At 35.5% G+C, this 22,611-nt stretch overlaps 2 protein-coding genes across 3 annotated transcripts; both read left to right on the forward strand.

Moving 5' to 3' along the window:
- Positions 1-9,984: 9,984 nt before the first annotated feature.
- On the forward strand, positions 9,985-11,099 carry LOC121260011. Its single transcript, XM_041161869.1, has one exon. It carries the CDS (start codon positions 10,057-10,059, stop codon positions 10,963-10,965), a length of 909 nt encoding a protein of 302 aa, XP_041017803.1. The 5' UTR covers positions 9,985-10,056; the 3' UTR covers positions 10,966-11,099.
- Positions 11,100-16,672: 5,573 nt separating this feature from the next.
- On the forward strand, positions 16,673-20,543 carry LOC121259969 (nitrate regulatory gene2 protein-like). 2 transcript variants are annotated; one of them, XM_041161809.1, is made up of 4 exons: positions 16,673-17,739; positions 17,836-18,026; positions 19,235-19,458; positions 19,672-20,543. In XM_041161809.1, the coding sequence occupies exons 1-4, from the start codon at positions 16,995-16,997 to the stop codon at positions 20,357-20,359; spliced, it is 1,848 nt and encodes a 615-aa protein (XP_041017743.1). In that variant the 5' UTR covers positions 16,673-16,994; the 3' UTR covers positions 20,360-20,543. The 2 variants fall into 2 exon arrangements, with proteins under 2 accessions (XP_041017743.1, XP_041017744.1); XM_041161810.1 differs by having other exon boundaries at positions 16,677-17,739; positions 17,839-18,026.
- The last annotated feature ends 2,068 nt before the right edge of the window (positions 20,544-22,611 follow it).

Below are 22,611 nucleotides of genomic sequence, written 5' to 3' on the forward strand. Positions count from 1 at the left end.
TAGACTATAGTTATACTTATACTAATATAGCTATATTAAATCACTAAAAGTTTATAACTAATACTAATATATAGTTTATAACTAATACTAATATATAACTATACTAATAGGTTAATATTAATACTATTATATAGTCTAATATATTATATAGCTATACTAATAAGTCTAAATACAAGTCTATAACTATTTAACTAATAGTCTAATACTAATAGTTTAATATAGACTATAATTATAATTATACTAATATATTTATACTAAATTACTATAACTAATACTAATATATATAATATAACTATACTAATAGACTAATATTAATACTATTAATCTATTATATAGTCTAATATATTATATAGCTATACTAATATATAAGTTTATAACTATTTAACTAATATTAATAGTTTAATATAGACTATAATTATAGTTATACTAATATAGTTATACTAAATCACTATAACTAATACTAATATATAACTATACTAGTAGGCTAAACGTATATTACAAATATTTATATATAGTTACAAATATTTATATATATAACTATACTAATATTAAATTTATTACAAATATTTATATATAGTTATATTAAATTACTATAGTCTATTAAATATATTACATTGAAAATATATTAAATCAAAATGTATCAGTATTACAAATATTTATATATAGTTATATTAAATTCATAATATCATTTAAGAATAAAACACATAGTCACACTCACGCAAGCTTCAGCCGGCCCTTCATTGAATCATTACTCATTAGTCATTGACTAATGACTCATTAGTCTGTAGTTCAAGTCTTCAACCCTAAAAAGTTAGAAACTTAGAAATTAAAATCGCAGATCGCCGCTCCAGTGCTCCAAGCCTCCAGCCTCCAGCCTCTATCTCTCACGCACACGCAGCACGGCAGCACCGTTTTCAGCTCAAATCTCAATCTCTCCCACTCTTAGTCTCAAATACTCTCTCTTCTCTCAGTCTCGTCTCTCCCGAGTCCAGTGTCTCACTCTCTCTAGTCTCTAGTCTTCTCTCAACTCTCTCGGAGTCTTGCCGTCTCTCTGTCGAATCTGCCCCTGGGTAAGTTTTTTTTTTTTTTTTTTGAAATTACATATTAAGATTTATGTGATTGGATTTTGTGATATTAAGATTTTTGTGATTAGGTTTTGTGATATTGAGATTTTTGTGAATATGTGATTAGGTTTTCAGTTTTGTGATATTAGGATTTTTGTGATTGAATTTTGTAATATTAGGATTCAGTTGAGGATAATTTATTTTAATCGTATCTCACAGAATGGATGTAAAAGTTGAGGATAATTTATTTGAATTTCGTTCAGTTCTTTCAGCTTTCCTTGATGCTATTCTGTTTAAAGGTTTCCACAGCATTTGCATACTCCTTCCTAACGGTGATGGAAGATCTTAATCCAATCTCAGACTCAGGAACCACATCAATAGTCTTGGCCAAATCAGAAACTTTTCGGCCCTTTTGTCCTCTTGAATCCTTTTCATTAGCGGTAACAGTACCTGAAATGCCATCTACCAATCTACTATGATCTTCCAATGATTCCCTCGGCAGCTCGGTTAGAATTGATGATATTTCCTGTGCAGTAATCTGAGTTATTTGCTTATCTGAGGGTCCCTCTTTTGAATACTTTGTAGAAGTATATGGACCTCCTATAACACTATCATTATTTAAATCTCTATTCCTGTCACTAGATTTCAAAATTAGCTCTGAAGAATCTCTGGAAACTTTCCAATAGCCACCTGGACCAGCTTCTACCAGTTCACGTAATGACAAAGGATCACCCATAGCAACAATCTTCCCAGCTTGTGATACAGCCTCGGCTGCCAGCTCAGCAGCTTTAACAATTGCATCCATATTTTCAGCTCTTTTAGCAGCAGCTGAAGCAGCTTCAACCCTCTTTCTAACAGACTCCTTGGCAGCAATAATAATTGAGCTCGAACTATTTGTTCCATTTTCACCCTTCAAGATAGATGAGGGAGTAGCTTTTCCTAGAGAAGTTCCATTATTTTGACCAGGATGACCATAACCGTTTGCAACAAATGCTTCTTCCGCCATTAGCATCGCTTGCAATGCAACATTTGCAGCTGCAACAGCTGCCTTTGCAACAGCAGCAACTGCTGAAATTGCAACTGAAGCAGAAGTTAATTTAGCTTCAGCGTCTGGTACCAAACCAGAATTGTTTTGCTTTTCCATCTGACTCCATCTGACTCCATAAGTTGAGGATAATTTATTTGAATTTCGTTCAGTTCTTTCAGCTTTCCTTAACAATAACCAACAATAACCAACACTACTTAGTTATGATATTAATAATTTAATATATGTGCTATAAAGTTAAGTTCTTGTTCTAGGGTAATATAATTTCTCTACTGTGATTTTAGGGTAAATTAGTAACTAATCATTATTGGTTGATAAAAGTTACTAAACATTATTATTTTTTCTTAATGTTTATCAATTTTTTCTTAAAAGTTACTCAACAATTAATGTTTATTTTTGTTACTACAGAATCACATATGGATCCTTCAAATGAAACAGAAACACACGGCAATATTCAACCTACAATGGAAATGAGTCAAAGGACTATGGAATCAATGGCGACTAATGATCCGCTTTCTCCCAAATCTAATGTAAGTAAGCCATCTATTGGTAGGAAAAGATCAGTAGTTTAGGATTATTTTACAAAGATTCATACTGAGGATAAGTCGAAACCTAGGGCTTCATGTAACCTTTGTGGGATGACTTATGTTTGTGATCCTAATATAAATGGCACAAAATCTATGTTGGGGCACTTGGAAAAAACATGTAAGAAGTCTCCACTTAAGAAAGTAGATAGAAACCAATCTATATTGGGTTTCCAGTCTGGATCAAGCAGTGGGGGGCTTGTACCTATTGCTTTTAGTGTTGAGGCGTGTAGAGAAGCCTTAGCAGAAATGTTGGTTATTGATGAGCTTCCTTTTAAACATGTGGAAGGGGAGGGGTTTAAAAAATTCATGCTTGTTGTGCAACCTAGATGGAATGCGATTCCATCACGTGTAACGGTTGCAAAAGATATTTATAAACTTTATTTGAGAGAGAAAGACAAGCTGAAAAGTGCTTTTAAGGGGCAGCGCATTTGTCTAACCACGGATACATGGACATCCGTGCAAAATTTTAATTACATGTGTCTCATTGCACATTTTATTAATGAAGATTGGAACATGCACAAAAAAATTATCAATTTTTGCAAGGTTGAAAACCATAAGGGTGAGACACTAGGTAAACAAATTGAAATCTGTTTGCTTGAATGGGGGAGGCCCAAAATGTTTACAATTACACTTGATAATGCAAGTTCAAATAATTGGGCAATTTCGTATCTCAAAAGAAAGACAAAGAATAGAAGGGATACGATTTTGGAACATGAGTTCTTGCATATGAGATGTTGTGCTCATATCTTGAACTTAATTGTTCGGGATGGGTTGAAAGAATATGATCAATCAATTGCAAGAATTAGAGGAGCTGTGAAGTATGTAAAATCATCTCCACAAAGGTGGAACACATTTAAGCAATGTTGTGACAGTGAGGACATTACTTGTAAAAGTGGTGTATGCTTAGATGTAGCAACCCGTTGGAACTCCACTTATATGATGTTGGATAGGGCTGAAAAATTTCAAAAAGCATTTGAACGGCTAGAGGATGAAGATCCGGGATATATTAAGAGTGTTGGGGAGGATGATAGTGATGATGATGATGGTGTTAGTGAGTTGGGTAGAGGAGGGGCATCCAAGTTAGGGCCTCCAACCATGGATGATTGGGATAAGAGTAGGTTATTTGCAAAATTTTTGAAACTTTTTTATGATGCAACCTTGCGTTTCTCGGGGACCAATTATGTCACTTGCAATAGTTTTTTATTTGAGCTAGCAACAATTCAAGCTGCAATTAACATGGAGTGTGTGGAAGGGCCTCATAATTTGAGGACAATGGCATTTAGTATGAAATCTAAATATGAGAAGTATTGGAGAAATATTGAAAAAATGAATCTTTTGTTGCATGTTGGGTTGGTTTTTGATCCTCGGTATAAATTGCGTGGTTTAACATATATTTTTGAAGGAATATATGAGGATAATAGTTCAAAAGTTTTTATGTTGGTGGATCGGGTTCAAGATGCCTTGACTCGTTTATATGATAGTTATTGTGAAAATGATGAAAGTAATGTTGGGGTACAAGATCAAACTATAAGCCAATCAAGCGAGAGAGGGGCTAGTAGTACAAGTTCAACTGCTGGGGTAGGTCAAGGTGATTTCAGATCATTAATCCATGCACAAATTAAGAAGCGTTTGGAGTCGGATAACTCTTTGGCGACTAAATCTGAATTGGAGAGATATTTATCTGAAAAATGTGAAGAAGATGATGTGAAATTTGACTTGTTGACTTGGTGGAAGGTCAACTCCATTAGATACCGCGTGCTTTCAAGAGTTGCGCGGGATGTTCTTGCAGTTCTGATATCTACAGTGGCCTCTGAGTCAGCTTTTAGCACAGCAGGTCGAGTACTTGATCCGTTCCGCAGTAGCCTATCTCCACTTATGGTAGAAGCTCTTATTTGTACACAAAATTGGCTCCGTTCTTCTGCCCTGATTAACATTCGTACTTTAATGGATGATGTTGAGGAGTTTGAAAAAATTGATACAGGTATGTAGCATCATTCACCTTTTCTTTAACTATATCTAAAGTGTAAATCATATTAGTAATTTGTTTTAATTATTATGCTTATTTTTTTTCCCTTTTGTGTAGAGCTCATGGAAGACCTAGGGAATTCTTCAAGACCTACTTCTTTGGCTGGAGATAATTAAATTTAAGGTAGGTCAACTTGTATAACATATTTCTTTAATTTTTTTATTATTTAATGTAATTACTAACTTTTTATTAGAATTAATTGCTTGATTGTTGAAGGGACTATTGGAGTTGGTGGCTTGGTGCATAGTTATTGAAGTTTTTTGTTGGATGTTCTAAGTTATTGTAATTTGGACTTGTAATTTGTTGGATTTTTAGACTTGTAATTCAGACTTTTTAAGTGTTTGGACTTGTAATTTTTTGGACTTGTAATTTAGACTTTTGGACTTGTAATTTGTTGAACTTTTGGACTTCTAATTTAGACTTTTGAACTTATTTTATTCCATAGGCTCATAGGCTTGTTGATGTCCATTCTTGAATTTCTTGTGATTGCTCTAACTAAAAAATATGTGTAAGTACTAAGTTATTTCCTTTAGCATGCAAGGACTTATTGTAGATAATGTAGTTTATTGCAGAATTTTTTTTTTCAGTTTTTGTAGTAGTTATATTTATAAGTTTGTAAAACAGTTTTTTTCTAGTTTTTTTCAGATTTTTTTCCAGTTTTTTAGTAAAGCAATTTTTTGGAGTGAATCAGATTTTTTAGTAAAACAGATTTTTTGTAGTAAAACAGATTTTTTATTGAAGTTATTTTTTAATAAAGCATATTTTTTTTATTTAAAGTTAAAACAGATTTTTTGTAATAACAGTTTGTAAAACAGATTTTTTTAAATCAGTTTTTTTATTTTATAAACAAATTTTTAATAACAAACTATGAAATTTACATTTTTAAAAAACCGGAAAATCGGACCGGACCGGACCGGAAACCGGTAAAACCGGAAGTACCGGTTTAAGAGGGTAACCGGTGCGTAATCGGTTTTGGAAAATACAAAATCGGTACATACCGGTTCGGTCTTAGATTTTGTTCAAAATCGGACCGGACCGGACCGGTTACACCCCTAGTTAAATGCCTATCGCTTCGCTGGAATCATTGAAAAATGGGGCCTAGCTAGAGGCTACTTCCCACGGGATGTTGTTTTGTCGATGAGTTTCTAAGAGTGAGGATCTTTATTATTTCGCTTTAAAACTACTAGTTCATTATCAGTTTAGGATGAGCCATTTGGCTCATTGCCATGCAATATAACGTTGGTCCCAAAAATAAACAATAATCAGCCTCGTTTATTTTCGGAGATAATATAAGATAGAATGAGATGAGTTAAAATTAAAGTTAAAAATTAAATAAAATATTATTAGAATATATATTTTTTAATATTATTTTTGTTTTGAGATTTTATAAAGTTGAATTGTTTATTTTATTTCGTATGAAAATTTAAGAAAATTATAATGATTAGATGAGATAAGATGAGTTGAAAAGAGTTATAAAAACAAATGAGTCAGTCATCTGATCAAATTAAAATGGAATTAAGCTCTGGGCCTTATCTAACCGGATCAACACAACTTCCCACCATGCTCTTCCCACTTGTGTTTTGAACCTGCGTTTGAAATCTAATAAGTAACTTGTTGAGAATGTTCGATTTTGTCTAGTTATCGATTTCTTAATTAGTATTTTTAAGAACAGCTTGATTCATCACGCTAACGGTGAAATTTGCTTATAACTATTATTTCATTTTGGGTAAAGTGATGAATATAAGAATAACACCTAGGGTTGGGTTGTTACCCGCCCTATATGGTTAGGTAGCCACCAGTTCCGCACCCCGTTCTTGGACAGGGTGATTGACTTGATCCTCTTGCACTCTGTTCTCACCCATATCTCTGACCATCTGTTTCGTTTTGGGGTGGGTGGATTATTGCCACCATCGTCCAAGCCAATTCGCCACATCATCCAATCATTCGGTCCAACAACATACTTTTTCACAAAAAAATCATACAAAATTATAAATGCATCTATAGAATAGCACAAAACAAACAAGAAATATCAAATCTGTGCACATAAATACAAATAATAATATCCAATCGGCACAACCTTGTTTATTTATAAGCAATCACTTCAAAACATTGTTGGATATTTAAGAATCTATAAATAACACCAGCCTAGATAAGTAGTTTGATTAAGAATCATAATAAATTTACTTAAAAAGATGAGATGAGTTAAGATAGTTTGAATAATCAAACGAGCTCTATTGAATGATAATATTAACTTCCATCTCCTCCCAAGTCTTCCGTAAGGTTCACAGATGGTATGTGATTAGCAGTACGTAGGAATGAATACTAATATTATTCAAGTTTGTTTGGTTGCAAGGAAATAGGACTGAAAGGGTGAAAGAGGATACAGGCCAGGAACAAAATGAACTCGATATAAAACATGAACATTCATCCGAACATGAAACATATATGTAATACTAAATTGAGATTTGTTCGTTAATTTGGAGGCTTTATAGCGAGAAAGAAATCACATTGGCATGTATGCAAGATCGTGTTATACGTGTTTAATGAAATTACTACAGACAACAAACTGGATCTGTACAAACTACAACACGTACTTCGAATGAAAAAGAAGAAAACAGAAAGTCAATAATTATCAGATTACTGGATGTAAGATTGGCCGGTGATATCAACATCTCGGTCACCGGTTGGAGGAGGAGGAGTGTGCTTGGGTTTGGTGGTGGCCTCGACAGGACCATCGGCACTCTGGGTTTCACTCGCAGGTGGCTTTGTCGGTTTGATCTGCGCTTGCCCAGCCTCAGTGCCGTACATTCCTCCGCCGTAGGCATCATGGGTTACAGGCTTCCTCGGCGTGATGTTGGGCGCTTGACTCTGCTTCTCAACCTCCTTTTAACTATTTAATCTGAATGAAGTTTCATGTTGAGAGTGTAATATATTATTATTGCTTGATTGACTTGTAAACTGTAAAATATATGTCTATTAATTGGATGGTGGGAAAATGATAAAAATGTGACACATTCTGATACCATCTAATCAATCTGCACGTGGGCTGAGTCAATGCCATGCAGCCAATGTGTATAAAGGCATGTTGTCTTCCTCTGCAAAAACAGAATAATTCGAACGTGAAGTCCTTAACATCAGCTCATGCTTTCATGCATTCTAACGACCACCGTGACTGACTCAATGTCAAAGTGAAGAAGGAATCCCGTGATTTCAATCTCTCTCAAGTGCGGACAACTTATTCAAGCCCAACCTGTCATGTCTGGTCCCTAACTTTAATTAATTTATTGAATTCCAAAAGCAGGGGAGGGAGCTCACTCATGATCAACTGATCAATTGGGATTGGATAGTTAAAAGAGAAAGCTTACGTGTCATAAACACAACGTGGTCCATGCTCACCTTGAAAGTTCACCAATTTAAGCTTAACGTTTACCAAAAAAAATATCGCATGCATTTTAAAGCATTTTTATTGGAGATGGAGAATCTTTTAGACCTATAGAGTTTTATGAAAATAAATTTATAAATTAACGTAGCGTAATATGATATATTAGATTGTAAAATTATTTTTATTATAAAATAAATTTAATATATAAAGTCATGTCAATTCTTGAATTTATTTTTATAAAATCTTTTTATGTCTATAGAACTTATCATGGAGAATACTTAAAAAATATTGTTAAATTTCGGGTATGTTCTAAATGATATATAACAAATGTTGATGAATATACATGCATGCATGCCACCTCAAATTGTACTAATAATGCTCCATATTATACATATATAGTTGGATTCCACCGACCAATTTCCTTGTATGGTACATAATTCACTATAATTAATGGTTAATTGATTTCATTGGAATTAAATTCTTATTTTTAGTTTTTCCAATCAGGACCACTAGTACAACTGCCTACGTCGCAAGGAACTTAGAATTATTGGCACTGTATTTGTGGGGTATACATAGGTGATCACGAGTACTTTAATAATTATATTCGAGTGACAAGACAATGCATTCATTCGATATATAATTAAGTTGGAAAACACATCCACCACCCCCAACCTTTTATATATTTTAAAAAAAAAAAATATTTAGAGAAGCCACTGTTGACAACAGTCATTTTTGCACACCTTATGTGGTATCATCCAAATTACACATTTCTCAAATTCAAAATTATTACCGTGATGAGAGAGAGAGCAAAGATGAGAGATAGAGCGGAGATGAGAGAGAGAACCAAAATGAGAGAGAGAGAGACAATGAGAGAGAGAGAGAGAGAGCATTAGGGATGAGAGAGAGAGTCGAGGAGAGAAGAAGAGCTTGCGAGAAAGAGTCGTTGATGAGAGAGAGCTGATAAAAGAGATGTTGGAGAGATGATGAGAGAGAGAGGGGATAGAAGTTGTCTATGCGTTTTGCACAAAAAAAAAAAAAAAAATGGACTACAAGCAGTCACGTAGTGTGTGCAATTTCTGCATAGCTACAGTAATTGTTATGTAGCAATACTCTTTTAAAAAATGGTAGATTTCCTAAAAAAAATTAAATTAAATTAAAACAATAGCTCCAAAATTATAATAATAATAATATTTTTAGTGAAAATTGATCATAATCTTATGAAATATAAATTTGTCTTAAAAAGTTAAAAAAAAAAATTGGTGTCACCAATTTTCTAAAAGTTAATACATACATATATATATATATATTCTCCCTTATGGACTACCATTTTCAGAATTTTTTTTTTTTTTTTTTTTTCTGTTCTCTACTACTTTGTTCTTTATGCATATGAATCTTGTCCATTTTTTCTGAGTAACATTTAATATTTTTGTTTGTTTACATGATTTTTTTTTTTTTTATACGAGTGAGTCACACCCAATGATCAATACACATATAGCACCATGCTACAGTTGGACCATACACATATACGAATTCTGCCAAGTCTTAAGTCCAAGCTGAATACGTACATGTTTCTGTCAGTTGGACCTTGTGCCCACACCCAATGATCAGAAGTAACAAATTGCCCTAACAGTCGAGCGAAGCCAGCGTGTCAAACCCACGTGGTGTCCCCCTCATTATACTACACGCCCCCCACCCCCACTTGATCTGCCAGAACAGCCTGGATTTATTCGCGGATCCAGCTCCCCCCCCCCCCCCCCCCCCCCCCCCCCCCCCCCCCCCCCCCCCCCCCCCCCCCCCCCCAAGCCTCGCCTCCTCCTCTCCCCCCTCGTGCGCCTTTAGTTGTACGCGTCCACCCTTTATATATATACAACTCTCTCTTTATCTTTTCCTCCATGCCAAACGCAACTGTTGCAGAAAATTTTCGAGAAACTGAATTTTAGAAAGGAGAGAAAATGGTTGGCCGTTTTAGACGCTCTCTTTCGTTCCCTAACAAAATCAATCCCAACCGTCCAGTGGCTAAGCCGCCCATTTCTTACCACATCAGGTCCGTCAGTCTTCCATGCAGATCCCACCCCCTGATCTCCCAGCTTAAGGATGAGATCACCGAGCTCAAATCATGGGTTTCCAAGCCGGACTCCCGAACTTCGTCTTGGCTGTGCGACGGATTGAGTCGTCTCAAGAACGTCCATGACTACCTCGACGACATTCTTCAGCTCCCTCAGACACAGGAAACACTACGACAACGTTGTCAATCCCTGTGGGTTGAGAAACTCTTAGAAGATTTTCTTCGATTTGTCGATGTATATGGAATCTTCCGGACGTCGGTTTTGGCTTTGAAAGAGGTGCAATCTGCGGCGCAGGTGGCAATGAGGAAGAGAGACGAATCGAAGGTTGTTTCTTACGTAAAATCTAGAAAGCAAATGGCCAAGGAAATGGGAAAGCTTGTCTCCGCCGTACGGAATGTCAGGGTTCCAGCAAGATCGGAGCCCGTATCGGTGGGAGACGCAGAGCTAATGGGTGTCATCGGAGATGTGATTGAGGCGACCGTGACGGTCTCGGTTTCGCTTTTTAATGGAATATCGGCGTCGTTTACCTCGAGGAAATCATCGTGGATGGGACTGGGGTTATACAAGAAGGCGAAGAAAACCAAGGTGGAGGAGGGTATTGCAGAATTTCAACAAGTTGGGGTGGAGAACTTGTGGGGTTTGAGAAAGAAGGCAGAAGATCAGGAGGTGAGGATGGCATTGAAGAAAATGCAGGATATGGAGGTCTGCATTGGTGATATTGAAAATGGTAGCGAGAGAGTGTTTAGGAGTTTGATCAACGCAAGGGTTTCACTACTCAACACTCCCACACAATAACAGTAGAAGTAATTGTCATAAATGAAAATTAAATATTAGGATCCATCTTGACGAACAGAGATTGAAATGAATATAATTGGTACTGTACAGTTCAAGTTTTCTGTAAATCATTTGATTCATGAGTTGCATGCACTGATCTGTAAATCGAGTTTTTTTTTTTTTTTTTTGGTTTTCTTCTCTCTCACTTAAAAGTAGCAACGGGTCAATGACCAGAAAATTGATCGTCGTCGGAAAGAAAAAAATGGTTCGATCTCGTTTACGTAATGTTAGATAATAGTCTCAAATGTAAAGTCTTGTGTAGGTTTTTTTTTGTAAATACGTGGTCCCATCAAGAAAAAGTCTCACTTTTTTAATATGTGGTTTACTTTTTTATAAAATATTTGCAGGTAACTAGACTTATATATATCATTTTTCTTTAATTTAAAGGTTCAATGATAAACAGTGAAAAAGATATTACTGTTTGCTTATTATTCCTCCGTGAAACCTCGTCCTCTCTACTTATATTTTTTTTATAGAATAATACTATTTATTATTTATTTTATCGTTATTTTATGATATGATATTAAATGATTAGAGACTATTCGTCATCTTTTTTATCGGTCTCTCATCATCCTATCATTTAATATTATATCAAAAAATATTCATTTAATATAAGCATGATTCACGGTCAAATTTTACAGTCCACAAAAATGGAGGGCAAAGATCAATGTTCATTCCACAGTGCATTAATCTTTGCCTTAATTCCATTTTTGTTGGCTGTGAAATTTGCTCGGTATATCTATTACTCTTCTTTATGAAAAGTAAATACATGCATGTCATGATCTATTTAGTTTTTTATAGTACAGGTCTAATAGTACTTTTTCACTAGATATAAATTCTCTCTCTATTCAAACCTAGTTAGAAAAGAAAAACAATTCTTCTATATAGGCAGTCGGCCCTTGCAAATGGCGTGCAGGTCTTTAAAATAATATTTTTTAATTGCCACATTAATTAAAAAAAATGAAAAAGATGAAATGCGAAAAAGATGAAATATGCTAGGCTTCTTCTTCAAGCTACTCTTTCTTCCGAAATGTTTTGCTATTGGCTCTACGGAAAAAGTGAAAAAAACTTTCAGCTTATTTTGATTGTTGAAAGAAAGTGAAAAAAATACTAGAAATCATCGTCGAAAGAATATTTTCCTTCGAAATATTCTTCTGCGTTTAGCCTTCGGCATGGTTTTCCCTCTTGGAGTAGATGAATCGCACTTGGGACTGGATCATGAATGTTTTTTCTGTCTGAAAAATGTTGTGCCGCCAAAGCATACTTGGATTTGTCAGTAGCATTTATGAGTATCTCAATTTTTTCTCTTGGCTATAATGAGCATCTCTTATTCCAGCGTTCAATGTTGCAAAGATTTTTGTCCTGAAAATGTGAAAGGCAAGTCTGCACAAGCCTTACCTTTCTTACCAGGCCTTGTTGTCCCTCCCCAGACAGATGAATGATTTGTACAAGCTTTAAATAGACAAATTTTATACAAGTCTTTGTAAAAAAGTGAACTTCACTTTAAAAAAATGTAAAAAAAATTATTATTTATTAGTGAAACCCATTATTTTATAAAAAGCTTGTATGAGACTTGTCTATTTAGAGCTTATATCTAGCATTACTACCCCAGACAAACCCCCAAAATCGCAATCCCACACCGTCTGATCCACATGCGTAACGCCTTCTGCTGTGCTAGCTTCACATCTTTATCGCACGAAGCATATATATCTGGCCTCCGCTTTGACTAGGAACCATAGCGGCATGAACCAACGATTTAGTCTCTTGAACCCGAACGCCCAGTCCTTCTGGCCTGAACAGAAGGTACTATTCCCCACAATCATAGGCTTCTCCCACCCTCCACCGCTTCCGCTCCTGCCATCTCCATTTCAGTCGTGGCAACCGCTAGTTTCCAGATTCTACGACCTCTCAACTTATGGGTAGTTTCTAGTCGTGACTTTGAGTGTAGGGATGTGGCCTCGAGGGGACAAAGAAAGAGGTCTCGTGAGGAGCAAAGAGGGAGGGAAGTTGGCTGGAAGAAAAATTGCAGAGAGAAACAAGTTTGTTCTGAAAATGAGGATAAGGAAACAATTCAAATCAAAACGGTGCGTTTCGTTAATATTACCACATCAACAGCCGCTTACGCGCGCTTACCCCAGGCAACTGAACTAAGTGTTTTCCAAAGAAAAAAAGGAGGAAAATCTCTTTTATTTTGGCAACCATAAGTACTCCATAAGCCATTAATATATGCCCCAACTTCATGATGTGTACGTCATGAAGGGTTTACACTTTCCGGAGTTGGGAGAAAATGTAGTGCGCGCGCAGCATATAAACATGAACAACACTTACAAATTAACTGTACATGATCATGTTAATAGTAGAGAAAAGCTAATTAAAGTACAGAGAATACATACACATAATAATCTCATTCATGCCCACGTTGCTAAACACATCACTGCTCCAAGGAATACAGCACACACGGTTCGCTGTCGTTGGACATATATAATAACTCTGTGTGTGTGTGTGTGTGTGTGTATATATATTAATAAAGGAAAATAGAAGTTGGTTGTGCTGTGGACATTTTTTTTGAACAATCATGAAAATAATTGAACTTTATTATTATTACTGTTGATCATAAGACGCCCGCCTTCTCCTCCTCCTGGGTCGTATAATGGGCTTGGTCATCAGGCCTGTTTTGAATTCTAGAAAGAAAAGCATCTGACTGGGCTTTCTAGTCAGTTTTGGGCTGGGCTGAAGGGCTTTTGTTCGGCCATGCTCAGTAAGGATAATCTAGCTAGTTTTGGACCAATATTTTTCTTATCAATTTCATCAATTATTTGTTTTTGACTTTGCAATATTGCTTCATGGGAGAAGTCGGTATTCTTTATAATAAATTTTAAAAACTCTAATTATAATATTAATTAGTCTGTTTAGAGTACAGATATAAGTAATATATATGGCTTGGAATTTACAATATAAATCATTTGAATAATCTTATTTTTTATCAATATTTTTATCATATATATTGAGATTTTTGTTGCGGGGTGGTTGTCGATAAGCATCATGATAATCAGAAGGCCGTTGAAGTCATGAACAAGATGGACCACCACACGGTATAATCCTCAAACCATCGCAAATAGTGTCCCTCCCCTACGACCATATATATATATATATATATATATATATATATAATGTATAATATTAGAGAGTCTATCTTTTGGCACTTCTGCCGACATATGTTCTTATACAATATATTTATCAACATGTATAGTTTCAATGCTCGTGGCACTCAGTACTGCTTGGTACATGCACGTCAGCAGCATGTGCTCCGAAATGTTCTTTTTGTACTCATCATCTCGTCTTCCTTGATCTGTGATTGATTCTCCAAGAAATTGAAGCAAAGACATTAGTTTTGAATCTGGTTGTTGGCTTGAGTAGTAGATCCAGTATTCACGGCCAGACAGCCATGTTAGCCTAAATCATGATATTTGAGGTAAAATTCCAGTTGCATGAAACAACATAATCATTCATTTTTTCATGATTGTCCTGCAGAAATTCAAAAATCGTCTCCACTCCTGAGTCCAGACAAAACTTTAGCAACTTTACCCAGTCAATCAGTACCCGCAAAAGGTGTTTCCTTGATGCAACAGAGACCATGGAGACTACTGGCTAAATAACACACGAAAGCAATTAACCGGGCCCGTATTCAAAGCTCTGCAAGGACGGTTTTGGGCTTCTCTCATTGGTTCCACCTTTTACAGATGTATCTTTCTTCCAACCAATGATTTTAGATTTCCATTTCTACTCTACAGGTGCAGTGCTTTGGGCTAGTAACTTCAAAATCTTCACTTCCTAGCACCCACATGTGGGGGACCGTTCAGTGCCGTGTCTTTATCTCTATCCGTGGGAGAAAAGGCAAAAATTATTGAATGAATAATGCTCGTTAACCCATCTTTTTTACCTCTCAAATTACTACTAATGTTTTTGTGGGGACAAAATAATGGGGCGATTGAATAGTACCACTCGAAATTATTTGTACGGAATTTACAAATTTTTTAAAAGAAAATGAGAGTTTTTTAAAATATAATTTTTTAATGACTTTTTTCTAGGAATTGTGGTACACCTACCACTGAGGGTGGTGGTTCATTGGTTTATGAGTTTGATAGTTGGCACGAGGTCTTGGGATTGAATTGACCCATTGGCTCATGAACCATTGATGACTTCGTGGGATTGGGGTCAGGCTATAACTCAAGTTCGACTTGTAGGGAGCGCATGTGGTTCTTGCTGTCTAGGCTCCTCCAGTCTGAATTCTTAGCGTGTTGGGTGCTACCATGGTCACATCCTGATAGAGAAGTCATCTCTAATTGCCCCTTCTAACCCTTTTAAGAAAAAACAAAAAAAAGAACTGTGATATACCTAGCAGAAGAGGACCATGCTCCATACCTTCTATTTTTTCTGCACTCAGCCTGCCCACACCTCCAAAACTAAAGAGCTAAGTAGTAGTACAGACAAAATACGTTGAGTTGTAATTCCACCCAAAACTCTCCTTTTGAGATAACATCGGATTCAAATCCCCATCATGGACGTGGATCTTTGCTCAATCTTTCTTGCATTGTCAAAGCACAACCTTTATAGAATTGCTTCTTCTCCTCAGAGGAGTTGTTTTTTATTTTTTTTACCCCTAAACATAATGGTCCATTTGCTTAAAGAGATGAAGATAATTGAGATGCTATTTGACTTTATAAATCGTTTTTGGCATGTACTGAAATCAATGGATATAATGCTATCAATCGACAATAATAAAGCTTAAAACTTTAGCCCATCATCCTCTCGCTTTTGGCAACCAAGTTTTACCGTTGGCTTGTCAAGTTCTCAAATATCAGATGTGGAGCGTTGCAATTATGCCTCAATCACATTTTTGAATCATGACTAATGTCATTTTTGTTTTGTAATTAATTTTCTTGTCTCGGCAACGTAGCATAGCCCGGTATGGTGGCGGTACCATGTGTCCGACTCCTGCACAGAATTATCTCGTTATTCAAAAATAATCACAGTGCATATTATTAAAAGACAATACGACGTATTTTTCGAAACTTTAACGTTAATCTAGATTGTTGTTAATTAAAGTCTCTTCACTTCATGCAAAATAGAGAGAGGAGAGAAATCATCTGACATTATTTTCAATACCCATTAAGAGTAGAGAGAAAAATAAAAAATTGATTTTTTTTTAATTGTAATGCACATCCACCGTTGACATGACAATACTTGATTTTTAAAGGATTTCAATTTTAAATTTCTCTTATAAATCAAGTCTTGTCATGTCAACAGCATAGAATGTGTGCTTTACACACCAATTTTCAAATAAAAATTTTCAAAACAAATTATAGAAAAAAAAAAGAACAAGAAATAATTTTCATATGAAATTATAACATGAATAAAAGAAAGAAATGCTAAACGTATGAACATAATTATAAAAATTTAATTTAATTTAAAAAAATAACACAACTCGACAAATCTATTTTAATATTTACACAACCCGACAAATTGTTTTTAAAATTAATCTTTCATACAAACTTTCATATATCTAGAAAATATGTGAAATAAATCAAGGAGTGCTACTAATGAAAAAAAAAAAAAAAAAAGGAAAAAGGAAAACCATAGAGACGTTAATGCAAAAATAAGCCAATCCCGCCACTCTTTTCCACACAGTTCAAACTTAAAAAATAGAAAGAAATCCTGAGTTGTCTCTCCAGTCTTCCACTCTGGAATCTCAGTCACGCAGCGTAAAATAAATGTGCAAATCATATCCGACAATTATTTCACATATCGTACAATATGGTATGTATTCTCAAGCTTTTCCTGTTCTCTTCTCTTCTGTTCTGTTCTACTCTTCATATTCAGACCGTTATATATGCAAGACACGAATCCTGGAATCTCTCCCTCGTACCTCATAAACCCCTGGGGTTTCAAATACTTTTCTCCCTCACTCCGCTGACCTGCACGTGCTACTCATGGGCTGCGGCGCCTCCAAGCTCGACGACCTACCGGCGGTGGCTTTATGCCGCGACCGCTGCAATTTCCTTGAGGAAGCATTACGCCTGAGCTACTCCCTCGCCGATGCCCACGTTGCGTACTTGCAGTCCCTTAACACGCTCGGCCCCACTCTCCACCGTTTCTTTACGCAGATCACTGAGCATTCCGATTCTGATCCGGTTCCTCAACCTACAAAATCCTCTCCGCCTCATTGTATTTCCCTCTCCAGCTCGAAGTCAGATTCGAAAGCAAATTCTCACCTCGAATTCCGTTCTGATTCCGAAGCGGATGACGCAGAGAAAGAAATAGACTACTTTAGCGGAATACACCACGACTTCCTGAGTCATCACCAAAGCTTAGCACCTTCGCCGCCGCCTGCGAGCAACTCCGCTTGGGATTTCTTGAATTTCTTCGACGCGTATGACCGATACGAACCGCTGTTCAATCACAAAGAGGAAGTCCCCGATTTCGAGCCCGAGCCGGTGAAGACGAAAACCGAGGAACACGTAAAATCCAACGAAGATGTGCCGAATTTGTCGGCCGAGAACAAAGTTGTTTCGGAGAAAGATCGGCCTGAGACTCCAACCGCCACACGCGGTGTCTCCGAAGCAATGAGAGAAATTCAGGTTCTGTTTGATAAAGCTTCAGATTCAGGCAATGAAGTTTTAAAGTTGCTAGAGGTCGGAATATTCCATTATCATCATAAAGTTGCCGTTAATCAAGGTATTTCTGACATTTCTGTTCCTTTCTTAAATTTATGAGTTTTTTTTTTGGAAGTACATTTCTCATAAGATATGAGTTTGGTGGCTCTTTTTTATGTAGCTTCATGCAAGGTTTTGCACGCGATAACTCCGTCTTTGCCACGAAGAAGCGTGGAAAAATTCTCTCCGTTGATTAAGAAGAATACTAGTTCTGATCATCGAGATATCATGGGCTTGGGTTCTGAGAACATTTCTTCTGTTTTGGAGAAGCTGTGCATGTGGGAGGAGAAGCTCTATACTGAAGTCAAGGTATGCAATTGATTGCCCAAAAAGCCGATCTGAATTATTTATGCAATGAAAAGTGTGAGAGCAGCTACTTTGGTACTATCTCATTCGTGCCAATAATCGTGGGTACCAATTACTGCTTGGCTACGTACTACTTTTTTTCTCGATTGATATTACCTTTTCAAACCTAGTTTGGCTGTATCCGGCCGCGGATGTGTGTATGTGGGTATATTTATATATTTAAATAGGCATATAGCAAGTCAACCAAAAGATGTTCTACGTTCTATGTTCCGAGCATCTATGCTTTCTATGATGACGATCGAACGGGCAACTTATATGGCTTGTCTGCCTTTCAGATGATCATATGGATGTATCTTGAGTTGGAGGGAGATTCAGTACTCTGTGTGATAATATTATCAGTCATTTTGATCTCATGTTAAAATTCCTACCCCAACTCATTTCTTTGTGATTAACAATGCTGCTTGTGTTATTGAATGAAGGCCAAATCATGTCAAGGGGTACAGATGGTTTTGCAGTGCTAGAGATGATTATTATTGGTCGTGGAATGCATGAAGTTGCTCATTATCTTAGAGGTTTCTAAATATCATGGTTATTCACTTTTTATAAGTAATAGTTTGTCACAGTTTGTTTGCTGCATTCAATGATGTGCAAACAGGATAGTTAGTTTGGTTGTTGTTTTTTTTTTTTTTTAAGTATGCAAACAGGATAATAGTTCTGCAACTTAAAATTCTGAGAACTATGTGATCATGACTTGGTACATTAAGAGGCCATTACCTGCAGATGTTAGAAAGAACCAATTGTGGTGGTATTCCCTATCACCAACCCCAACTATATTAATTGTCCTGCATTGTTGAAAACAACATTTTCATGGGGCATTAAGATTACTTCTCTTTCTTGGTAAGCAAGAAGAATAGAAAAAAATTGTAAAGCAATCCTATTGAATTCAGAGACAGGTCATGACTATGATAACTGAGGATTAAGCGTTGTAGTGACTTGGTTATTTTCATTGACCTTCCAGATCTTGTGAACTATTCGAGGAATTTTTTTTTTTTTTTCATTCGGTTGGCAATTACCTACAGAAATACGATATGCTCGAATATGTTTCCCATTTGTTCCTACACCGGTTATTTTATGCCTGCCATTGTGCCTCCTTTGTGTACGAGTGGTTAAGTTACTACTTGTAAGTCAAGATGGTATTTGTTATTTTGCAGGCTCTGGAAAAATTTCGTGCAATTCATGATAAGAAGTGCAGGGAGCTGACACTTTTGAATAAAAAGGGTGCTGAGGCTTCTAAAGTTGACTCAGTTCAATATTTGATCAGGAGTTTATCTACCAATATGAGAATTTCAATTCAGGTTATTGATAGGACAGCAATTACAATAAACAGGATGAGGGATGAAGAGTTGTTGCAGCAGATCAATAAATTAATTCTTGTGTACGTGATTTTTCCAATTTCGCATGAGAATGTTTTTTAGATACCTCTGTAACTTTGTTTCCTGTGTTTGCACTGCATGTGATTCAGTGATAGTGGTGATTATCAGCAAAATAGGGCTTGACTTTACCATTTGGTTAAGTTTTCTAGCTAATGATAGTTTTTGTGTAATAATTTTATCTGTGGTGTCTAATTGCCATCTAACTGTTATTTCAGGTTAGTTGGTATGTGGAAAGCCATGCTAGATTGCCACAGGTGTCAGTGCGAAGCAGTTGAAGGCGGCAAAATTCTAGATTGCATTAAATCCAATGGGAAGTTTAATTATGCTGATCTTGAAGCTGCCATGGAACTCAAATTTGAGCTTCAAAACTGGAACCTTTGCTTCTTTAATTGGATTGACATCCAAAAGGCCCATACCAAGGCTTTAAATGGTTGGCTTTTGAGATGTGTGCATTATGAACCTGAAGAAACACTTAATGGTACAGTGCCCTTCTCCCCTGCTAAGATTGGTGCACCTCCTGTGTTTGTGATCTGTAACCGGTGGTCACAAGCCATGGATAAAGTCTCAGAGAAGGAAGTGATTGAAGCTATGCAGGGATTTTTCATGACCTTAAATCAACTTTTGGAACCGCATATTGCAGACATGCAGCTAAGGTCAGCTGCAGACAAGGGTGTGGAGAGAAAACTTAAAATCTTGGACAGGGAGGAGCAAAGGATACAAAAGATGGCGCAGTCTAGAGAAAAAAAGATGGTTCATGTCCAGCCTAGGCGTGAGATTGTGAATTCTAGCAGTCTGTTATCAGGTCTGAAAACGATTTTTGGGGCCATGGAGAGGTTTACAGCCAACTCTGTGGAAGCTTATGAGGAGCTTTGCCAACGCATTCAAGAAGACGGGCATGTCTGAGAGTGTTGTCTCGGTCCGTATATTTTTACAGATAAGGTGATATGTGATCATTCTTTCTTATGCATATCCATGGTATATCATGCTATATTCCAGCTTAATATATGACTATAGATATTTTAACTTCCTCTAGAGGAAATTTGTGTTACATTATGGATAGTGGATCCTGATTTTGTTCAGTGTTATCGATTGGTTTGGTGGGGAACTTAAACTTTCTTGTGCTGATCATTTCCATTCCTAAGTCAACGAGGCTTGATTCTATTGCCTTTTCATTCCTTTAACTTTGAGTGCGAATATTTGACTTCCAATCCAATATCTTTGTATCTTCAGCCCTGCGGTAGAGCTGCCAAAGCTGCTGAGAAAGAAAGAAGCAAGTCATACATCCAATAAAATGGCATAATATAATTAGTTACTGATTGGAAAAGGAATGAGTGGTTTGATAGTGTTTTGACAATGACCTTGCCGAGTAGGGGGCTGTTGGGGCAGATGGTTGCTGGATCTTGACCTTTACCATTTTATACGTATTTATCTTAAGTGGAGGAACCAAATGGGGATGCTTAGAAACACACGCGCACACGCCAAATGGGACTTTAGTGGCTGAGAAACAACAAATGGGAGTTTGGTGCCAAACCTGTACCTTTAAAAGTTTGTAATCTCAGCTAGGTCCAGTTTGGATAAATAGATGGTTTATCACAACTCATCATTATAATTTTTTTATATTTTTACATAAAATATAATAAATAATTGAATTTTTTTAAATCTTAAAATAATAATAATATTAAAAAGTTAATATTTTAATAATATTTTATTCAATTCAAAATTAGACAGACTGGCAGAGGGTTGTATATATCAGCTAATCTGCCTAATCTGAAATAGAAATCCGTTTTCCTTGGTGTAAGCCTGGTTTTGCATCCAAATTGCTGGAGTTTCATTCTGGCCTGAGATCCTATGTACACGGACCCTATGTCTTTAACAGTACTCTCCTTAATGAAAAGCTGATGTGTAATTTTTAAATAGAAAATAATTTTAAGTGTATTGATGTATTTTTTTTATTTTTTAAAAATTTAAAAATATTAAAAAAGTATAAATAAAAAAATTTTAAAAAAATTACTTTTACAACTGATGATAACGGTCGAACAATACTGTTCGGACGGCAAAATAGTACCGCTCAAATAAAAAGTAGTACTGCTTCAATCAAAAAATTTAAAGAAGCGTTAACTAGATTTGGATTGAGGTGGAGATCCTGTCATTTTCTTGTCACACTCGTGTTGAAGAGGATGTTTAATCGTCGGGTCGGTTTTATGAGTATCCACTTCTAAGAAATTTGACTTTTTAGGAGTAAGTTTAAATACATATTTTTTAAAATTTTAGATATTTTTTTTTTAGTCTTTTTTAAGTTTAATTTAGAAATAATTTAATCTCATTTTATTATTATAATTTTTTAAAATTTTTAAAATTTTTATATAAAATATAATAAATAATTTAATTTTAAAAACTATCTAATTTTAATAAGAAAACGGGTGACATTAAAATAGGAGGAGAGCCAACGATTCAGTGGTCGCCAACAATGAGTCATATTTAGGTGTCAAGAATATTGGAAAATCTTCAGGTCGCTATAGAAAGTGCAGGTGCAGAGAGAGAAAGAGATCAGGGTCATCGGACAGCTGTTCGTCACGAGGAAGCTCGCGTTTCGTTTACTACAAGTCTACGAGTATGCAGGCTCTTTTTATTCTCAAACTTCATATACTATGGACTCTATCCACGGATTCCGACTGCTCCCAATTCATATTTTTTTTTTTAAAGATATTCATCCTAATTTATTTTTACTGATTAAGAAATTACATCATTATTATCTCATCAAATAGAAGTTTGCACTGAATTTAAGATTAAAATAATTTTTTAATAAACAAAAAAAAAGAGAGTGACACGTGTTTTGGGATATGAACGACAATATTTAATTACTAAATTGAGATCTAAAGACTTGTTAAAATATTAGTATTGGATAGCGATCTTATTTTTCAAATTTTGATTAATACGTAAGTTTCATATTTAGCTAATCATTTAAAATTTAAATTCTATATTAGATTAGTCATTACACTTTTTATAATAATAAAATATTATTATTTTTTATTATTTATATTTTTTTAATTAATTTATATTTTATTTTTATAATCTTTAATAACTTCCAACAAATCATATTCATTTTTATTTTCACAATCTAACAATCTATAATATAATAATCTCATATGTATATA

Source organism: Juglans microcarpa x Juglans regia, chromosome 4D, assembly GCF_004785595.1.
Source record: "Juglans microcarpa x Juglans regia isolate MS1-56 chromosome 4D, Jm3101_v1.0, whole genome shotgun sequence".
NCBI lineage: Eukaryota > Viridiplantae > Streptophyta > Magnoliopsida > Fagales > Juglandaceae > Juglans > Juglans microcarpa x Juglans regia.

Excerpts from the sequence above, each read along its gene's own strand:
- LOC121259969 (XM_041161809.1), top strand. The coding sequence starts at position 16,995 with ATGGGCTGCGGCGCCTCCAAGCTCGACGACCTACCGGCGGTGGCTTTA. Across the intron at positions 17,740-17,835 it reads TAAAGTTGCCGTTAATCAAG|TAGCTTCATGCAAGGTTTTG; the intron begins GTATTTCTGACA and ends CTCTTTTTTATG. Across the intron at positions 19,459-19,671 it reads ATCAATAAATTAATTCTTGT|GTTAGTTGGTATGTGGAAAG; the intron begins GTACGTGATTTT and ends CTGTTATTTCAG.
- LOC121260011 (XM_041161869.1), top strand. The coding sequence starts at position 10,057 with ATGGTTGGCCGTTTTAGACGCTCTCTTTCGTTCCCTAACAAAATCAAT.